This window comes from Diadema antillarum, unplaced genomic scaffold, assembly GCF_040938485.1.
Source record: "Diadema antillarum isolate AM-2024a unplaced genomic scaffold, OU_Dant_1.0 scf00000087, whole genome shotgun sequence".
Lineage (NCBI taxonomy): Eukaryota > Metazoa > Echinodermata > Echinoidea > Diadematoida > Diadematidae > Diadema > Diadema antillarum.
This window is the reverse complement of record NW_027270976.1, coordinates 576514-596708: the sequence shown is the minus strand read 5'-3', so window position 1 is coordinate 596708 and position 20195 is coordinate 576514. Positions and strand designations below refer to the sequence as shown.

General features: G+C 36.9%; 1 protein-coding gene across 3 annotated transcripts in view; it reads right to left on the bottom strand.

Moving 5' to 3' along the window:
* Positions 1–20195, bottom strand: part of LOC139718052 (serine/threonine-protein phosphatase 2A 56 kDa regulatory subunit delta isoform-like) — a 67618-nt gene that overhangs the window by 6745 nt on the left and 40678 nt on the right. For all 3 annotated transcript variants that reach the window (XM_071629541.1, XM_071629543.1, XM_071629542.1), the window contains 9 exons: positions 16523–16615; positions 11884–12014; positions 9976–10035; positions 6130–6238; positions 4366–4419; positions 3764–3814; positions 3362–3481; positions 2346–2473; positions 1045–1146 (listed from right to left, as the gene is read on the bottom strand). In XM_071629541.1, the coding sequence (XP_071485642.1) occupies positions 1045–1146; positions 2346–2473; positions 3362–3481; positions 3764–3814; positions 4366–4419; positions 6130–6238; positions 9976–10035; positions 11884–12014; positions 16523–16615 (848 nt within the window). The remainder of the gene's footprint in view (positions 1–1044; positions 1147–2345; positions 2474–3361; positions 3482–3763; positions 3815–4365; positions 4420–6129; positions 6239–9975; positions 10036–11883; positions 12015–16522; positions 16616–20195) is intronic.

The window sequence follows — 20195 nt, the reverse complement described above, 5'->3', positions numbered from 1 at the left end:
TGAGGGAAATAGTAAAATTTTGAAGTGTTGCACTTGACCTTTGACCCCTGACCTTTGACCCCATGAACCCTACATTCTCTAGATAATCACTGCCAGTCAGTACATGTATATACTATGTTCCATGAAGATACCTTGAACAATTTTCCAATTTACAGAGAAAAAAAAGATGTTTTAATACTTTTACTCGACCTTTTGACCTTTGACCTTTGACCTCATGACCCAAACTTTCACCAGAGAATCTAAATTGGGTAATACATGTATACACTAAGTTTCAAGAAAATATCTTCAGGCATTGCATAGATATGGTGGAAATAGTGAAATTTTATGTATTTGACCTTGACCTTTTGACCTTTGACCTTGAGCACGTGCACCCAAAAGTTGATAGGCACAACTTCACCCCCTAATACACATACATGCCAAGTTTCATTAGGATACCTCAACAGCTTTTGATAGTTACCTTGTCCACAAAATTCATTACGGACGGACGGAAAGACGGACGGACGGACGGAAGGACGGACGGACGGAAGGACGGACGGACGGAAGGACGGACGGACGGACAACCCGAAAACATAATGCCTCCGGCACCACTTCGTGGCGGAGGCATAAAAACAAAAGCTAACAAGGCATTGCTTGATTATTTTTGTTCATTATGACAGCACTGTTTCTCCTACCTTGGACGAGATTGCTTTATAAACCACCTAACAACCTCAAGTAATGAGCTCTACGGTCTGTGCTTCATGGCAGACTAAGATATCCAATGAATACTGTTTGTCTATGTTTATTCTTTTACCCTCCTTCTACACAGATTCTATTCCTTTCTTCTTATTTTCCTTTCTCATCAAAGCTGAAATCAAACACATGTTGTAATTTATAGAAATTCTTGAAAAATTTCAAATGGACTGCGTGTGATACTGTTCTAGGTACATGCATATGGCTGCAATGTTCAGTGCTGTGAATGCAGTAACTGCATTCTGTGAATGCAATAACTGCATCCATTTTGTATGCTAGGTGTAAGTGAGAGTGACAATACTTCATTCAACTTACTGCTCTCTTTCATCCTTGTACTTCTGCATGCAATCATCGAAACGCTTCTGGTTGATTTCCATGAATAATTTTAGAGCATTGTAGATCAGGCCATTGATGGTTCTGAAAATACAACGGTTGAATTCACTTTTAAACCACATTTGTTTATAGAGTCCTTCCGGTTTTCCAGTCCATTTTGTACTTGTGGATAGGAAACCAAAGGGCAAGCCACAGGTCTCTTGTGCAATAAAAGCAAGTAACAGAACAGGAAGGATAGATTTACAGCTTATGCAAAGTAAACTCTTTGTGTTTCTACTGTATCCTCTTGCTCACTCTTTGTGCAAAGTGTCTGCACCTAATATTTCAAATTATCAAAGGCATTATTTGCCATTTGCAGATGAAACAAAAATGCAGTTTTTGACTTTTGGTGCTTCAAAATAGTTCTAAAATGTGAGTTAGGGATAGAAACAACCAATGTAAAAAGTTCATTCAGCATAGTCAATGTTAAGTATAATAAAAAATGTGAACAATGGTTATTATAAATATATATTTCTAGACCAAACTGTCCACAGTCATAGTTTATTGAGAGAAATAGTGATATCTCCTTTTATTTTAGGCTTTATTGCAAAATTTTTATATGGAAGGATGTTTAGTGATACAACTGACCTACACATAAGCATCAAGTGTGATATCTCGAACATTTATAAATGGGAACAGCAATGAAAGAGCCAATATGCTGTGGGGATTTGAACTGTTGCCCCACTAACTGCAATTATTGCTTTCCTCAGGAAAGATACTAGAAAGAGAAGTCATTGGACATGCACATAATATAGGAAAGTTTATTCCCTGTTCTGTCAAAGATTTAAAACCACTGAAGATTAAACATCCACGACATAGGGCCCTAGGTTGGCATTCATAATTTGCTCTTCAACCCTGCATTTATTTTGAAGTTTGTTACAATGTCTCCACAGACCAATACCTATCTATAAAACGCCAATAATCAAGCAAACATATCCACTAAAATAAATATTGCAATACGCAGCACATAGTCAGAGGCAACTTTGAAACAATGACAATAATTTCCTTTTTTCTTTGTTTGGGGTTAATATAAGAAAATAAAACATTATATGAAAAAAGTTGTTGGTGTAGTTTTGTCTTACAACTGAATTTACAGTGATTGTACTGACCTAGCTGAGGAACCCCCCCCCCCCCCACACACACACACACACATAGACACACACATTATGATTGTAATACAAACTACTTTCTTCTAAATTTGTACCATTGGTATAAAACAAAAAAAAAATGCAATAAGGACTCACTTATTCCAGTGTGCTTTGGAGTTCTTGTACAAGGCTGGAAACATGATGGGCAGTATTTTTTCATCATTGTCACTTATTAAGCTCATTATGTACTCATTGTTCCAGTAGTACAAGGCTCGTTCTGCCACCTAGTGAGGGACAAACAACAAATTTGGTCTGTCAGTCAGAAAATAATCACTGCCAGACAATCTGCCTTCAGCAATGCATGACGACAGACAGAGAGAGATGGAAGTCAAAGAAGTAGAGTTTGTACAAACAGCTCTCTACACATGGCATGACTATCAAGTACTCTATTATACATGTATATCAGACAAAATCCTATTCACAAACACATTTAGCTTTAATGAGAGGATGGAAGATTTGAAGCACTTGCTTCTTGTAGTATCAATTCCTTTATCAACAATCCTGGGCTGAAAATGTGTTACAACATGAATTAAAGGTGATTTTGTTGCAGTCAAACACACAATAAATAAGCATTAAAAGGAACACAAATACTGTCTGTCACAAAAGCTCTACTAAAGCGATGAGGGACAATATTACTGTATTTATAAGCAAAGATGTCTGTTGTTTATATCATCAGATTGACAGTTTCATTGAAACTAGTTACTAGAAACCAGTTAATACCTGTTTAAACAGTAAAACTTGGTACTATAAACTTGGTCATAGTTCATTTTAATACTGACTATAGTATTTGAAGTGAAGACCTGTACCTTTCTCACTATACAATTCTTTTGTGACACAAAAGAAATATTTTTCACAAAAGGACGACAATATATGATGGGAAGAACAGTTTTGACAGAGTCCTCAATTTACTTTTTCTTGGTTCATTTTGCTGGTGGTTAAAACCAAAATTCAATACTATAATAATTCATTCACATTAGTTGAATCTTTACTCTTCCTCCATTCAATACAGTGTAATATTTGGACTAACACACAGTTTGCTACTTGTACTAGTCTACATACCAGTCTCAATTTTATTCTTCACTCATTCAATACCATGCCATATTTGGACTAACCTGGAAATGAGGACTAGACACACAGTTTGCTAGCTGCTGGAAGAGAGGCTCCATCACTTTTTGGAACTCCACTGGTTCAATGACATCCAGAATCTCCTCCAGCTCATTCAAGAACATAACCTGTGGACCATTAAGATAGCACAGCATGTCAACTCTCCTCTCACTAGCCATCTACAACACAAACATCTATAGTAGGTTACTTAATATCAATCTGGTTGTTCACTAGTTTCCCAAATTACTTACGAAATTACACATGAACTAAATATATTGATCCACAAACTCTTGCTAATCCAGAAGTCAGGTAATCTTTATTAAATCTATACAATCTTGATGCATAAATTTGTAATATTGATGGCATAATATATGAACAATACATAGTATAAGGCATGATATTCTATTTACCTCTTTTGGACTGTGAACCTTTGGCCAAAACTTCAGCAAGAGTCTGAGCACCTGTGTATGTGGAAAAACAATAAAATGACACAAACTCAAGTTTTAGGAAATAAACCACACCTGCCAGTCTTAAATTCCACACTACATGTAATTAGTTGTGACATAAGATTAACTCCAAAGACCAAGTAAATATATACAGTACATATTACACACATGAAATCCCAGACACTTTTATCTGAGCCACATTCCATAACATAATACTAGGCAACTGATGTGAATTCAGTCCTTTCTATTCAAAGTAAGGTTTTCTGTTGTTGTTGGCTTGTTTTTGGACAGGAAGGGTTGTTGGAATTAGATGCCACTCAGGTATTTTACCACATCTGTATAGCAGTTTTTGCAAAGGGTATTATTTGGAAAAACATAAACAAACCCATCTCGCTATTCGATACAGTCAAATGACTACCACTGTCAATCTGTCATACTTTTTTTTTTCTTTTCAGTACAATGAGATGGTCATCAAGTTATATACTAAACTGCTATACAGGACCACAAATAGAAGCACTTTTCAAAGAAAGTCACCAAAGCAGGAAGTTCAAATATTCTCAACTTACCTGTTCTGTTAATGTAGGGTCCTTCTCTAAGAATTGAACTACACAGTAGGCTAGCTGTTGAGTTATTGTGTAATATGAAGATAAAGAAAATAATGTTGTACATAACTTCATTGAAAATCATTATAGTTGGTGAACAAATACAACATAATATAAAAAAAGCAAATGTCAAGCATGGAACACATGCACGAACTCAACTGAACATACTCATATGCAAATGAGAAATATTACTGCGGAAGAAGAATTCTTTCCTTTCTCACATACTTTGATAATAACATTTCCTTATTGTTGCCAAACTGGATTTTATTGTTAACTCTAACTTGATGCAACACTTGCCATGAAAGAAAGTAAAGAGCTAACATTGCTACTTTAACTCCCACAGGATCAGCAGCTCAAAATACTGTTGACATTGTATGTAATTAGTTTACTAATAGGAATGACTGTGTGAAACTATTTCTCGAGCCTTCACTTGATTTTCTGTGATTATTCTTTCTGTTCTTGTATGATTTGTTAGATCTTGCTGTGGATGAATGTGCTGAAAAAAAAAATTGCCACTATTAAGGGGAAGAAGGGATTTAATGATGCTCTTCACGAATTCTGAGTGCATCATACATTGTATGTCATTGAATTGAACTGAATGTCATCATTTGTACATTGAACATAGCATGTGTCACAGGGCAATGGTCACATATTATGAAATATAGCCTGATCATGATATGTAGTCATGCACTAATAAAGACCATAAAAGAGCATTCAAATGCAAAGACCAGAGGTCAAGATGAGGACTGACACTGATTATGTCAGTTGATTGAGAGTGAAGAGCAGTGTGCCATCCTCTACCTACGTCATTCTCTTTTCTTGATCTCAATTAGAGACAATCACTCTTACCTCCCTCTTGGCCTCATTCCACCCTAACAACCCTTACAGGCCAAATGGGACAATTTCTCATTTCATTAAAGACAGAAAATGGGAAAGCCCTGCAGCCTTTAATTAGCCCATCTTTTGGGGGAATGATTGTTAGATTAAAAGTTGACTCGCCCTGATCACGGAGGAAGCAGGACATGGGGTCATAGCTTGGTGGACTGATAAATTTCTAGCATTTCACTCATACACAGATCTCTCCCTGCACTGGAAGGATACATGTTTGTGGAAGTATTAAACATTTCTCTCTTTTTTGTCTTGGGTACTTGGGTAAAAGCACAGGAAAAGGCACAATTTCCTAGACAGCTACCTCCTAATTGGTTTAAATTTGAATTTTAATATGAATTGTAGAGGCAGAAACAAAGAAACATGAGGCAAATAAAAATATATTATTAACATGACTGGCTTCCTCATTCATGGCAAACAAACATGAGTGCATTAAAACAAACTATCTCTATGCTAAGACACCACCCACTCTACATTTTAAAATGACTGAACTGAACATTAATTACATAACATGATCAACACACCTACATAATTTTTCTATCCATCATGTATGATACTCAACACCTCATTCTCTTCGTAACGAGTATCAAGTGTCATGTTTTAAGGAGTCTTATTGATCCCAAATTGTTGGTATCCTATTCCATTATATATCAAGCAGAAAGTAGTTGATATGTTATATAGGCGAGTAGAGTGAAACTACCCAAGACTAACGATAAAACTAAAGCCCAGCTTACAGTGAAACTACCCAAGACTAACGATAAAACTAAAGCCCAGCTTACAGTGAAACTACCCAAGACTAACGATAAAACTAAAGCCCAGCTGACAGTGAATGGTACTTACCTGAGGATGATAGACACTAAGGGACTTTGCTTTATGGAGTGGCATGAGAACTCTAAGCAGGAACACTTTGTGCTCATCCTTCAGTGGTAATGCAAACCCATTGATGATGCTATGGAAACAAGAGGATTCTGACCATTATCACATCTAACATATCCTGTTTGTGATGAATGCAGCAAGCAGTGACCACCAGAGTGACCCATACAGTGACCATCAGGTACAACATGGCACATCATGCTCTACCCACTAGAACATGGGTAGTCAGTAAAATGCCCATGTTTAAGTTATGAAATGGGTGATTCTTGTATAACTTTTTGATATCTGGCTCTATATGTCAGTTTATAAAAAGTTCCTATCATTTTGAGCTGATACGACATTGACCAACACGATAAAGCATCATGTACCTTTAAAGCAACAATCAATTATTCTATGCTACAGTACTGTATAATCCAGATGTCTCTCGGGACTGGTTTCATGCCAATCTTTACTTTGACCTATTTTGAGGGGTTCTACATGTACATGTAGTAATCAAGTGCATACAGGCTAAACATTTTTGTGTGAGCCAACATGAGCATGAACTAATGTGGTATGATAGGAACACTTCACAAATATGTCCTTCCTAAACTGACTAGCAATACATTTCATATCTACAATTGAAGTTCTCACATCAAATGCCCATACATGTAGATCTTGATTAAGGGAATTCATGCCAAATGCAGAGAGATCATATGACTTCCCTTTCCGTTAAGGATACCACATTCACATGGCAGACACTGTTTCAATGAGGGTCAGTATTCACAGCATGAAAACAGTGAATACCGAATAAGTCATATAATCAGCAAATCAAGATTGGTGAAACTATTTTGGGAGTGGTTGAATTAGCATTTGAGACCACTGTCAATGACATACAAAATAAGTATTATCCTTATCTGCAAAGCAAAGTTTACAATTTCTGGAATGCATTTGTATTATGGGAAGCAATACTTGAGCATGTTGTAACTTGAACAGATATCAGTCAACTCACAGAATTTGCAAAATTAAACCACCTGAATCATATGGCATATACACATACAGTATGTTACATTTTTCTGGCTACCTCCAGCATATTTCCGAGTCCATTTTTTTGTTCTATTTCATATTACTATGTGTACTGGTAAGTCACATCCTTACAATGGCTTCAGCCTTGCAAAAACCGGAGGTAAAAGGATTACCACTTTTGGAAATTGCATTTGAAGTGCACTGAAATTAAATGATTGATCCTAGCCACAAACACGCACTGATGCATGTTTAAGCAGCCTACCATCAAATAATCCCATCACACAAATGATACTTGCATTGAGCAGTAAAGTGAGCTTAACACTTCTATTTTGTTGGGCTTTGGCTTGCTAAGTCAAAATGCCTGTTGTGTACTCTCAAAAATGGAATTCAATAAAACCTGCCATATGTAAAAATTGTGACTGAACATTCTGGAACAGGATACTCATTACAACATTGACCACCATGATTACCTAAATTTTCTTTCATGATTTAGTCTATTGAAGATTAAGATGAGCACTGTCAGGAAATGTATTACCATCTTTATGTACACTTGTATGCTCATTCACTTAAATCTGATATGGATTGGGTTTACAGTGTTGATAAAGTTTACACAACAAAAGAATGTTAACTGATAATTCACTTGAATGTACTGTTTGCACAAGTTGTGTGCAAGATATGGCATATTCACAGAAGAGTACACTTAAATGGACAATCACACAATGACATCAAGGTTGGTACTTCAGAAGAATAACACTGATGGCATGTGTATTTCTACAGAACTACCTCCACTGGGTACTGCAATCTTATCCTCTTTCTAAATGATTGCATACAAGAATTAAAGACTATGAGGTTAAAGTTTTATAGTCTTTTATTCTTCTCATGCTATATCACTATGCTGGATACTTATTGTAGAATGTTTTATTTGTAACACGCCTGATTTAAGACAAAATGCAAATCTACAATACAAAAATTAGGAGGTTTTGTAACTTGCTCTATCAAAGTGACATAAAACAGAATCAGCAAATATTTCATTACAATTGGACAAAACTGAAGAAAGTTCACATTCTCAATGCACAGTGCTAATGGTGGCTACTACTGACATTCAAAAGCATGCATGCAACTCATATTTGGTGATAACATCTTCCTACAAATTCAATTAACCTGCTTACATATATCTGAACTGAAGTTCTTTTTCTTTCCCAATTAAACATGTAATGATTACCTGTGTCCTATGCGCATAGTGTAGTATTATAATTTTGTGATGACTTTCAACATAGCAGGGGTTGTTTTGCTGACGGCCTTGAATTGGCAAAACAATGTATCTACATCCAACCTCATTTCCAGTAAATCAAGTTTGAAGTTTCGCAAACCTACAGCTCTTTTTCTGTTTTTGTTCAACACTTCATATCTTACCCTAGAAGGACCAACACTATCAGTAATACAGTGCATCCAAATTGGTCTCACTTGACCCTTTATTTTTAGAATAATTTGCATCTAATCAAAACATACACTGTTTTGCCGTCTCAACGTAACCACAGTATCGCCATTGATATGGCAAAACAATGTAAGTCTCGATGACTGGCACGTGTACAATGTATTACAAATGTCAATATGCGCGCGCTTCTGCAGCCATGCGCAGCGCGCTGTCTATTACTGCATAAACATTGAGATGGCAAAACAATGTATCGCATACTTGTAGATACATTGTTTTGCCAAGTCCATAAAGTCCATAAAGCAAACAGATCGAAATCGGGTTAGAAATGGCGAAGGAGTAGCATTTTGTAGCCAATGTACAATATAGGTCAAAAATCAAGGTCAAAGGTCAAAGAAGTCAAAGGTCAAAGAAGTCAAAGGTCAAAGAAGTCAAAGGTCATAATTCTGTGTAGAAGTTTTGAAGCCCTCACCTAGAGCCATCACATAAAGCAAACGGAATCGAAATCGGGTTAGAAATGGCGAAGGAGTAGCATTCCCATGTAGTGCTATCATATAAAGCAACCAGAATCAAAATTGGCTCACAAATGACAGAGAAGTAGCAAATTGAAGATTTTGATCACACACGAACGCACACACAGACAGACAGATGGACGGACGGACGGACACACGGACACACACACATACGGAGCCCGTTTCATAGTCCCCTGCTCGAACTCGTTCGGCGGGGACAATAAGCTGAAATAAGTGACCAAGTCAATTTTCATGAATTTTCGACATACATTGTTTTGCCAATTCAAGACCGCTGATAAACCAACCACAAGCATAATTTTACAATGTTGTTAATAAACAAGAGACAGAATTGTCATGTGATGACATCACTGCCTCATCCATTTTTTTCTTTATTATTTGATTTATCATTTAGTTCATACAGAACACAGAATTGGGCCTTTCAAACTGGTAAATGAATACAACACAAAATTACATACCTGTCACAATAATTAAAACCCAAATATGGAGGACATTCAAATATACACAAGTTTATATTCTTAATCATGAATGACACAATGCATTCACATGGAGAATTTGTAGGTGTACATTGTGTAGCTGCCATATATCATGTGTAAAAGTGATTGTACAATTCTGCAAGTTTCTTATCTTAAGGTCATTTTTAATGAAACTTCAACCATTAGTTGGTCTGATTTGATTTAATCAAAGTCTACTGAACCTGAAAAACATTGCACAGTATACAATGTCAAATATCTACAATACAACCGATATCAGCACAATGACAGACGATATCCTAATAATCTGAATAGTCACAAATGACAAGGGACAGCTATTCTTGGCAATGGTTTACAGCCTGAATTGATGACTCACCTTCCCAGAATCTCTAGTAGCTCTGCAATGCCATTGTGATGCTCTGTCTCATACACAAACCTGTTGAGACAAAAGAGTAATACCTCTAGTATGTATCTTCAATCAGCTCCAGTATCCAGGTACAATAATGAGCTTATGCCATTCTGTCATACAATATACAAAATATGCACCCCATTTTCACAGGCACATAAAAAACAAGAATAGTTCTACTCAGAAGATAGCATTACAATAATTTGTTACTTTTACAGAAATGGTATATCATAACATCAAATTTTGAGCAAAATCATACAAATGATACTTACAAGTAGGTTAGAAGTTTGTTAACACTGGTCAAATAATTTCATAGGGTATCCTAGGATGTCTCAAAATGACCTTAGGGGTCACACACTTATAACAGCACTAATACTTTCTTGTTCATTTCATGTACAAGATATCACAAATTTCACATTTCCTCAAGTAAACATAAGTATCTCAATGACTCAGTACAAGATTCATTCTGGACACAAAGCTCGCTCTCTCTCTCTCTCTGAGTATAAAAACAAGGCTGCATTGAATGATCTGACTGACCTTTAAATAGAAGTAACCTCCCCTTTACTTGACCTCATTGAAACTGTGAATGATTAGTCATTCTAATACACTACTTTTATCAAACATATTTGCTGTAGTAATTCTCCTTTCCAACGACAATCACCACCCTGAGTGAACTACTGGCTTTGCAATGTCTGTCTGTCTGTACTGTGTGGTTTCATTTCACACCAACAGAGGATATTTCACTATCTTAGCCTCATCTTACACTGATATGGAAGTGAGCATTTGAACCTTCAAAACTGATTTATATATAAGATGCATCACGCGTTACCCCAGGGTACCATGTTATGTAGCGCCACCTCATGTCCACTCGAGAACAGCCGCAGAGAAATGCATGCACTGTGTGAGCGTCTACAGTCATTCCCATGCCACTGCATGTGATACAGCATGCATGGTATGCTGTGCTAGCAGTATAGCGTGCGCTTCAGTGCAGTGCTGTGCAGTGCAGTGCAGTGGCTAGCGCGCACTAGCTCCAGCACCAAAATAATTTCCCACTTTTTGGCACCCACTGTACAAACTTTAAAAAAAAATAATAATTCAACAAAATGGCTGATTTTTATTTGGTTCCCCGGGATGCCATTTATGTCATCATATACATATATATTCTAGACACAAACAATTCTCAGGCAGCCAAAATGCAGAGTGTAAATCATCCTCATACCTTTCTCCTATAGGGAAATGACATTGAGTCATACTGTTAGTTTCACGAACATTTCACTGTCGCATATCTCAACAAAACATATGGGTAACCATTCACAAGAAAGGTTTTCTTTATGAACCCCAAGACATGGCTGGTTTGACAAGGAATAGAGGAAGTGAAAGTCAGGCAGATATCTCAATACCAGCGAAATGAATGGGAAGTCATTCAACCAACACTGCCTTGAATCCACTTACGAAAGTCTACAAACAAAGATGGCAACCCTCTAGTGACTTAGAAATGAGAGTACCAAACGCTATCTCTCATTACCTAAACTTGTTACAACATGAAAAATGCTTAGAAACATATCACATGCATATAGACATTGAAGCATTTCTTCGATACTTCAAACATGTTTCCAACACACATCAAATAAAAACCCAAGACATCCATCATAGGCATGCAGACACCAAATGAACAGTAGATATACACGGACAATCTGCGTTGTTCTCACAGATAAATGACTTCACTACTCATTTTTCCAAAACAAACATTTACACTTTTAGCAGATCTGCCTTCTACCGATATAATTCTTTCATACTACAATTCACTATTCCTTGCTGTTGTTGTTCTTTTTTTTTCCATTCAAAGTAAGAACACACTGAAACTGTTGATCCACTTGCCTGTAGAAAATGTTGTTGATTTGCTTGCGAATGTATGCTCTTAGGCCAAGGAACTTTCCATAGATCCTGTGTAACGTTGTCTTCAGGAAATCCCTTTCCCTGGGGTCCTCACTGTCAAATAGTTCCAGTAGCTATGGGTGAGACAGAAAGAAAGATCATGCTTACATTGGCCATATATAATACTTGTCACAGACAAATGATTTGACAGAAAGTATGGGATACATACATGTATATTAGCATTTCTTGTTATCATTTTTAAAATTTCTGCTAATCTTATTTATGTGGCTAATGTGTTGATGATATTGATGATGTTTCCATATCATCATGCATAAAACATTGTATTTGAATATGCACACAGATGAGTTTGTACCACTGGATTGATGTCATCATCTAAGCAAACTCTTTTCAGAAAACAATTTCCTTCCCTACGTCCTTGTAACATTAAAACAAGCGGAGCAAGGCATTAAAATCCTGAAGCCTGCATACAATAATTACCTTCACACTCAGCAGAGGGATGGTGACTACACCAATTTATTGCTATGGTGACCAATCTTGCTAGGCAACCTTGAATTTCATCTTGAAGATTGTAAGTTGGTGAGAGATGTGTTAAGCATGTAGCAAACCCACTGGGGAAGCTCAGCCACAAACCTCCCCTTGGTTCTTACAGGGGATCTCTCATATGATTATTCTAAGTATTGAGTTACTGGTGCTGTGAGAGTACTAGCACGGAATTGAACTTTAGGACTTGCTATATACTGTAGAATAGAACAAATACTTGTTTGAATTAGAACAGGTTACATTTATTAATCCATTTGTTGTTACTGTCATTGGGTGTATATTTCAGTTGTATATAATTTCCAATTAGACAGTTTAAGCTATTTGGCAATGGCTTTAAAGGGAAAGATATAAGTATCATACAAGGCTTCTCAGTGCTCATTGTGAAATCCAAATCAGAATTTCTGTTTCATTTCATTTCATTTCATTTCATTTCATTTCATTTCATTTCATTTCATTTCATTTCATTTCATTTTATTTCATTTCATCTTATTTCATTGTACTTTATACTATTCATTTTTTGGTAAGGCATAATGTAATAGATAAGATATCTAATCTTAATTACACGGGGAGCATAAGCAATTGACCGATTCAGGTTCGTTGAGGGCAGCAGACATTTTGTGGCACTGGGCGCAGCCATGAGGTGTCTTAGCCGACCCCCCCTCCTCTCCCCCACCCCACGGGCAACATGTTTATCGCGCACTTGTAACAAAGGTTCACGCACTAAGCAAGCATTCGCGCACTCAGTATGACACGCCCATTGGCTAAAACAACCATGCATCAGTTTTTTATTCCGTGTGTGGAAGGGGGTGGGGGAGAGGGGAGGGGTCGGCTAAGACACCGCGTAATGGCACTGCCCATGCCAAAAATACACATAGCGCGTCACAGAATCGGTCAATACCTTATTAATAGAAACTGGTAACTACTCATATATTGTAGCTTCATCTGGGTGACAGCACTGACAGCATAATGGGATTACAGTTTTTTACTCTACATACATCCACAAAACTTGTATGCACTCATAGTCTCTGACATGGAATAAACTACAAACTTTTTTTTTTTCTATGGCATGCGAGATACCACTTCCCTGCCACCACTTCAAACCAAGAATCTTTGCGCACCATGCAGGCAATATGACTACATAGCTTTCAACTGAAGATTTACATAATACACACACTCACAATGCAGTCATGTAGTGGCCATATGCTTTTCAAGGTGTCATACAATTGGATTCTGTGCTAAAACCTATGTTTGGATTTCGCTTAAAGGTTGGTATTGATCCAGGGTAAAATAGAAGCTCAGGGAACGTCCATTGATCGTGCAATGAATCAATAGCCAAGAAGCACACTGGGATGTGAGTTTTCCTCAATGAGAGCTCACAAATAGCTATCTTGAGCCAAGGGATTTCCTCCCATTAAGACTGATCTCCTAGAAGGCCAACTATTCTGGTTCTTCTACCCTCAAACAATCATGAAGTCTGATTTTTACACATGAAATGCATCTTTATTCATAGTGACAGCATCATAAACAATAGGAGGGCTTATTACCCTTGTATTACAATCAATATTTGGTGAGAAATTATTGTTGCACTTGTATGTATATTAGTTGTGGGCCTGTTGCCTATTTGAAATATGAATGAAGTTTTGGACTAGATTCTTGTTTTTAAACCCTATTAAACTTATATTTTGTTAACTTGTACTTATTGAGTTGCCAACCTATGCATATCAATAAATACAACATAAATATAAGGTTTATTGTACCAGGGACTAATGCACGGTAAAATTGGTTACTTATACAAAGGTAAAAACAAAACAAACAAAACAAATAAAATAAACAAATGCACATACTATACTACTAAAATTTCACAAAAAATATACTTTTTATATTTGATAAAGAAAACACACGAAAGCCCAGTTGGCAGCTCCTTTTACTTCATTTTTCTGTTTTATATGTAAAGTCATAATTTCACTCAGAATATTTTGAGGGAAGCTGCGTGAATATGAATATAGATCCATGAAAACACAACAGATCTCATTTTTTAATCAGTTTTACTTTGCTGCAATAATGTTTCATTAAATCACTAAAGGGACTGTACAGTACTGGTAGAGGTGAGGATTCAGCTTGTAACGTTTTGCGAGATATTTAGAAACAACTCTATGAAATGTTAAAGAGCATACAATTCTAAGGGTAATCAAAAGTTTATTTGATGAAAATCGGTTTTGAAATGACTGAGATATCTAAAAACAAGGTAAAACAAAGAGATTCTAATAAAACTCGTGGCCTGTCAATTCTATTAGGATTGCTTTTTTGAATATCTCAGCCATTTCAAGGCCAATTTTCATCGAATAAACGTTGGATTCTTCTTGAAATTACATACTCTTTCATATTTCATAAGAGATTTCTCATTATCTCACCAAAAAATGTTTTAAACCTGAATCCTCACCTCAAGCACTACTGTACAGCCCCTTTAATTTGAATTTCATGTCCAGTTATATAACAAAAACAGAAAATAATGAATCTATTTCTTAAAAACATGAAGACCTCACAAACAACACAACTCTATCCTTCCTGACAACTCTGTAGCTAACCAATAGGAACACTGCGAGCATGCAAAAAAAAAAAAAAAAAAAATCATCCATCTCCAATAAGCCACTACTAACAGATAGTTAAAAATGTGGGAAGCTTCTTTCCTGAGAAAAGGAATATTTCTATAGAATAGGAGCAGTTGAAAGGTATGCTTCATTGGTATAAAATGTTAACTATCTTGGCATTCTTACATATTATAATCACATTTAGAAGAAACAAATGATTTTCTACATCAGTGCCATGGCATATGAACCATTGATGTAAATGTAGTTTCCTAGCAACGCAGTGAGGTATAGCATGATTCCAGAGTGTTGAGAAATCTAGTGCATCAATATTGGGGCACAGGGGCTGTGAGAGGCAGCTACCCTTGATACTGCTTGATGACTGTGTCTTTCTGCAGAACCAGCCAGATTAATCAAATCAAACATCTCAAACTATTCCCTTCCACAGCAAACACGGAGAATGCCACTGAGTGTTGATATTATGTATGCTACTTGATAGTCACACTGTGTGTGGATCCCACAGCCACTTCATGTAAGATTGCTTGGAGAATTAGAAACACATGGTTGACTCAATCATAGTCTATAAAATGTCAGAGGTTTCTACATCTAGGAATGTGATGAGTGCATATTGCATTCTCATCAACATCAGCCCATCAATTACATTAAGTGATAATACATGGGCAGAATTTACTGTTAACAGTGATATACAGTATAAGTATTACTGTATTTGAATGGTAGATATGAGAGAGAAGAGTTACGAGATATAAAGAGCACCACATATGTTTATGTTCATGGTAATACAGTGACAAAAATTGTGCCAGTGGTTCTCAGCATTACAAACAAATATTCTTTTCTTCCATTCTACAGCAAATTACCAAAGGAACACAACGATGAAAAAGGCTTCTAGATTCATTGTTTTCAAAAGGATTTCCATTTTTCATAAAGAATCAAACAGTTTTATATATTTAAAGTTTCTTTGAACACTCAGCGAACCATCTCAATTAAGTAGGCTGAAGGGATGAGTGGCTTCCCTGCTTCCAGATATTCCATTACACACAGGATAATAGGATGTCCACATGAGGGAAAGACTCTATGGGAGTAGGTAGACATGACATACAGTGTGATACTAGTAGTCTTGAGGGCTGGCTTGTGACCAGGATATTGTAAGAAGAAAGGGTAGAAGTCATCTTCTATGACATAATGCAGTTAATAAAAACCAGAGGTTCTGCAAAGATGTGACTCATGATGAAATTGATTAAAAAGTTAGTATGAAATGATATCCTACTGACACATGCCAGCATGTATCAAGAAATATTTCATCTTTGGGATTAAAATGAGCATGATCAAAATGACTGTGAACAATGATGATGATTTAATTAAACAATGAAACATGTTACAATGCCTATGATAATGGAAAGCTGCACTAAAAACCCATCATCCTTCAGACCCTGCTAATAAACTAGGTAGAGACATTCATAAATGAAACAAGCACTTACGGAGAGCACAAACTTCTGATCGATGTACTTCTTGGCTATGCTTGGTTGGAAATCCGCTGACTCCAGGAACCGAAGAAAGTATTCATATACAAGCTGCATGAAAGGAATGAAAGACAAATGAATAATCATCACTCATGATGATAGAAAAACCTAAAGAGTAATCATGCGTAACATAGTTGTATGCTTTACACATTTTCATCACCATATTAAACAACTGCTGTGGTGGGAAAAAAAAGGACAAACAAAAATTCATATGACTGTAATTCTGGTATCGCAAATGGGCACACACCATTGTAGAGCGGTGTCACAGATGAACTGTGGAATATAGCTTGGTGGCATTTTTGCTTCTGATTGTCGAGCACATGTCTACATACACACGTATTATAGACATGTACTTGCATGTATGCATGCAATGCAATGCAATCAATGCACGCATTCTGTTCATTTCTTTCCTTTTCCTTGGTTTGAATTTTGTATTCTAAAAAAGTTTACAGTTTCTCGTGATATGCAGCCATTAGAGCCATTGTCACTACAAAGGTGCAATGTGCTGTTCACCTGATGATAGATGACAAATTTTTCAAATAGACCCCTGGATGAAAAGCATGACCTAGGTGAAGTTTACAGCATGTGCAACACTTCTTCCAAAATTCATCCTGGTTACAGGGCTCAGAAATGTTATACCAGTATGTTTCAGCTGCTTTAACAGCCAGTGATCAATAGGTCATGTTTACATTTTCCCTTTCTGTGAGAAGGAATCCCTGAGAAGCAATCCCTCTCAGTGAAAAATGCTTTCAACTGAAGGACTGCCATTTCTACAAACTTCCAAGATGAGAGTTCCATTTCCATGAGTTACAAATGGAGTCACAGAAATTACTGTAAAACGAGGAATTTTCGCATGCATTTTTATTTCGTGAAATTAAAATGCACGCAAAATTTCTTGTCTACACTATAATCATTGAACGCCAGTAGCAATTCATGAAAATTTCATGCCACGAAAAAGGCCATCGGCTCCAATTCACGAAAGTTTCGTGCCACGAATATATCATGTTTTACAGTACTTGGATGACACGAAGTCAAAGCGAATGCCAAAATCAATGCTGCTTGTGGCATAGTAAGTTTTGTACATCGCAAATGATGCAATATTTGGTACCCTGGGGTACCAAATGAAAATTTGCCATTTTGTTGAATTAATTATTTTTTTTTTCAGCGCTGTACCCTGGCTTACCAAAAAATGTGTCAAAATATTTTTTAGTATTATTATGCACAAAAATGTTTTCTAATTTGTGATTATGCATCAATTAATGCATGCAAGTGTACTTCGAAAAACACCTATGGTGCTAGTTCATTGCGACGACTTTGCCGTATCCGAATTCAGAATCGGCGTATCTGAATTCGGATACGCATTATAAATAATTGGCACGAGATGGCGCTATACAACGCGGTACCCCGGGTTACAACGGTACCCCGGTGTACGGCGTGCCGAATCAAATGCTCTATCTGCATAATAGTGCCAGGCCCATGATAGCTCTGCAAAGCACTAGTTTATGTACAGTTGTCAGCCATGTGATATGCGTATTGCTCTTGCGTATGTACACTCTTCATTAGAGATATGTAGCCATGACAGGGCCTAGCTCTGCCACCTAGATATCCCATAGTGCATCTGAAATCGGGGGGTATCTGGGAGGCATTTGCGTACTGCACGGTGCTCCATATTACCACTGCTGCTTGGTGGTCTCCCTGTTGTCTGGTCATTATGGTATTAAAACATATAACATACATTTGATGCAGACATTGATGTTCCTGAAGCTGTAGCTTACAATGGTCATTTTCTCAAATGAAAGTAACTCAGTTTCATGAAAACTAGCAAGATGTCAACAATTTGATTTGTAAAAACCAGTTACTGTGAAGTTTTGTCTGTAGCATACAGCTTGTCATGCCATGCTCTTTACTAGTCAGTGTATCTGACTCCTGGACTGGTAACACATGCAACCATTCTATCATTTTATCTGGGCTCCTTAGTACTAAAACGGCCAGGTGGTTGAATCAATGTAGGTGATGTAGGACTGCCAATTTTCATGGCAATTGCGCGATCGACGGCCAAGATCTTGGGGAGAGGGGATTGATTCAACCCTCCCCCAGCCACAGAACAGCAAAACAACCCTGGCCTGGTTAGGGTTAAACATAACCCGAGTCTCCTGTCATCGTCCTCCAGCCTACTATTCTTTGAATGCTATCCGACTACAATGTAAGTCCTATGCATGAAGTAGAGTAAGGTGTTGAATTAATATGGCATTTGCTTTTATTTCTCTGACTGAATAGAACCTACAATACATATTACACTCATTTGTATATGCAAATTGTATATGCAAATTGTAAATGCAAATTGTATATGCAAATTGTATATGCAAATTGTATATGCAAATTGCAAAAAGTCACCCAAGTAATTAATGACACTTTAGATTTAATGGAGCTTTTAGCTCACTGTACATGTAAGAACATACTGCATCCCTAACATCAGAGATTAATAATTCAGTGGATCAACAGTGCTTCTTGCCAGGTGTTGGACACATTGCCCTTTACCTCTATGTACCTGCCATGCATCGCACCACAGAGAGGGCAAAATATCTGAAGAGAAAGCACAAGGCATGGGATGTTCTCAAGTGAACTTACCTGTGCACATCCACACAGAGTATTAATTTGATCTCACCCACTCCCATGGGTTCCACAAGTCATTTTCTCCCCTGCATCAGATTTCAGCAAGAACTGTTACACTACCTTGCCTTTCTTGCCAAAATCAATTGTTGGGAATTACCGTGCCTCAAAAGCCCCCTCCCCTCCCCCCCCCCCCCTTTGTTGTTGTTGTTGTTGTTTAGCTGGTAGAGTGATGCTCCTAACTAGACTGAGAGAAATTGCCTTGGTTAATTGTTGGCTGTGGTTCAAAGTTATCAGTTCATATGAAATATACAATGGCAACCTATTGCACATGTTGTTGGGTTTTTTATTCCTCCGCCTTTTTCTCTCTCATTTCGTCTCTTCTCATACATGGAAAAGAATCAAACAAAATGCAGGGCTCGACAATAACTTCCCGTCTTGGTGGCCTGTTTGGAAAACAAAATCTTTAAAGTTGAAAATTTTAGTGGCTCAAATGAGGTAATACATTGTATATAGTTACCTGAAATAAAAGCAACTTAAGTAACAATCAATTTTTTGTCGTAGTTGCCCAATCGGGCCACCAAGAAATAAATTTGGTGGCCGGAGACTAACTTTTAGTGGCCTTGTGTCACTGGGCCACCGATAACGTCAGGCCCTGCATACTGCTGTATCTCATAAACTTTTTACAATCTCTTTCAGTAATATTCCTTGTGTAGACGTATGTGTATAACATATCATACGGCAAAATTTCATACCATGCAGTCTAAAACATACTCGAGGAGACACATTAAAAGTGGTTATCTTCCTTACTCTTTCTACATTTGCATTTCCTATTGTAAAAAGAATGCTGAATATACCCAGTGCTTTGATTTTTTAACATTTCAACAGATTATGAAAGGCTTAACAAATACACAGCAAGCATCAAAATGCATTTAAGTGTATAATAAATAAATAAATAAATAGACATTAGATTTAGAATAGGAAGGGCTACAATTGACGCAGTAAGGATAAAGTATAGAAT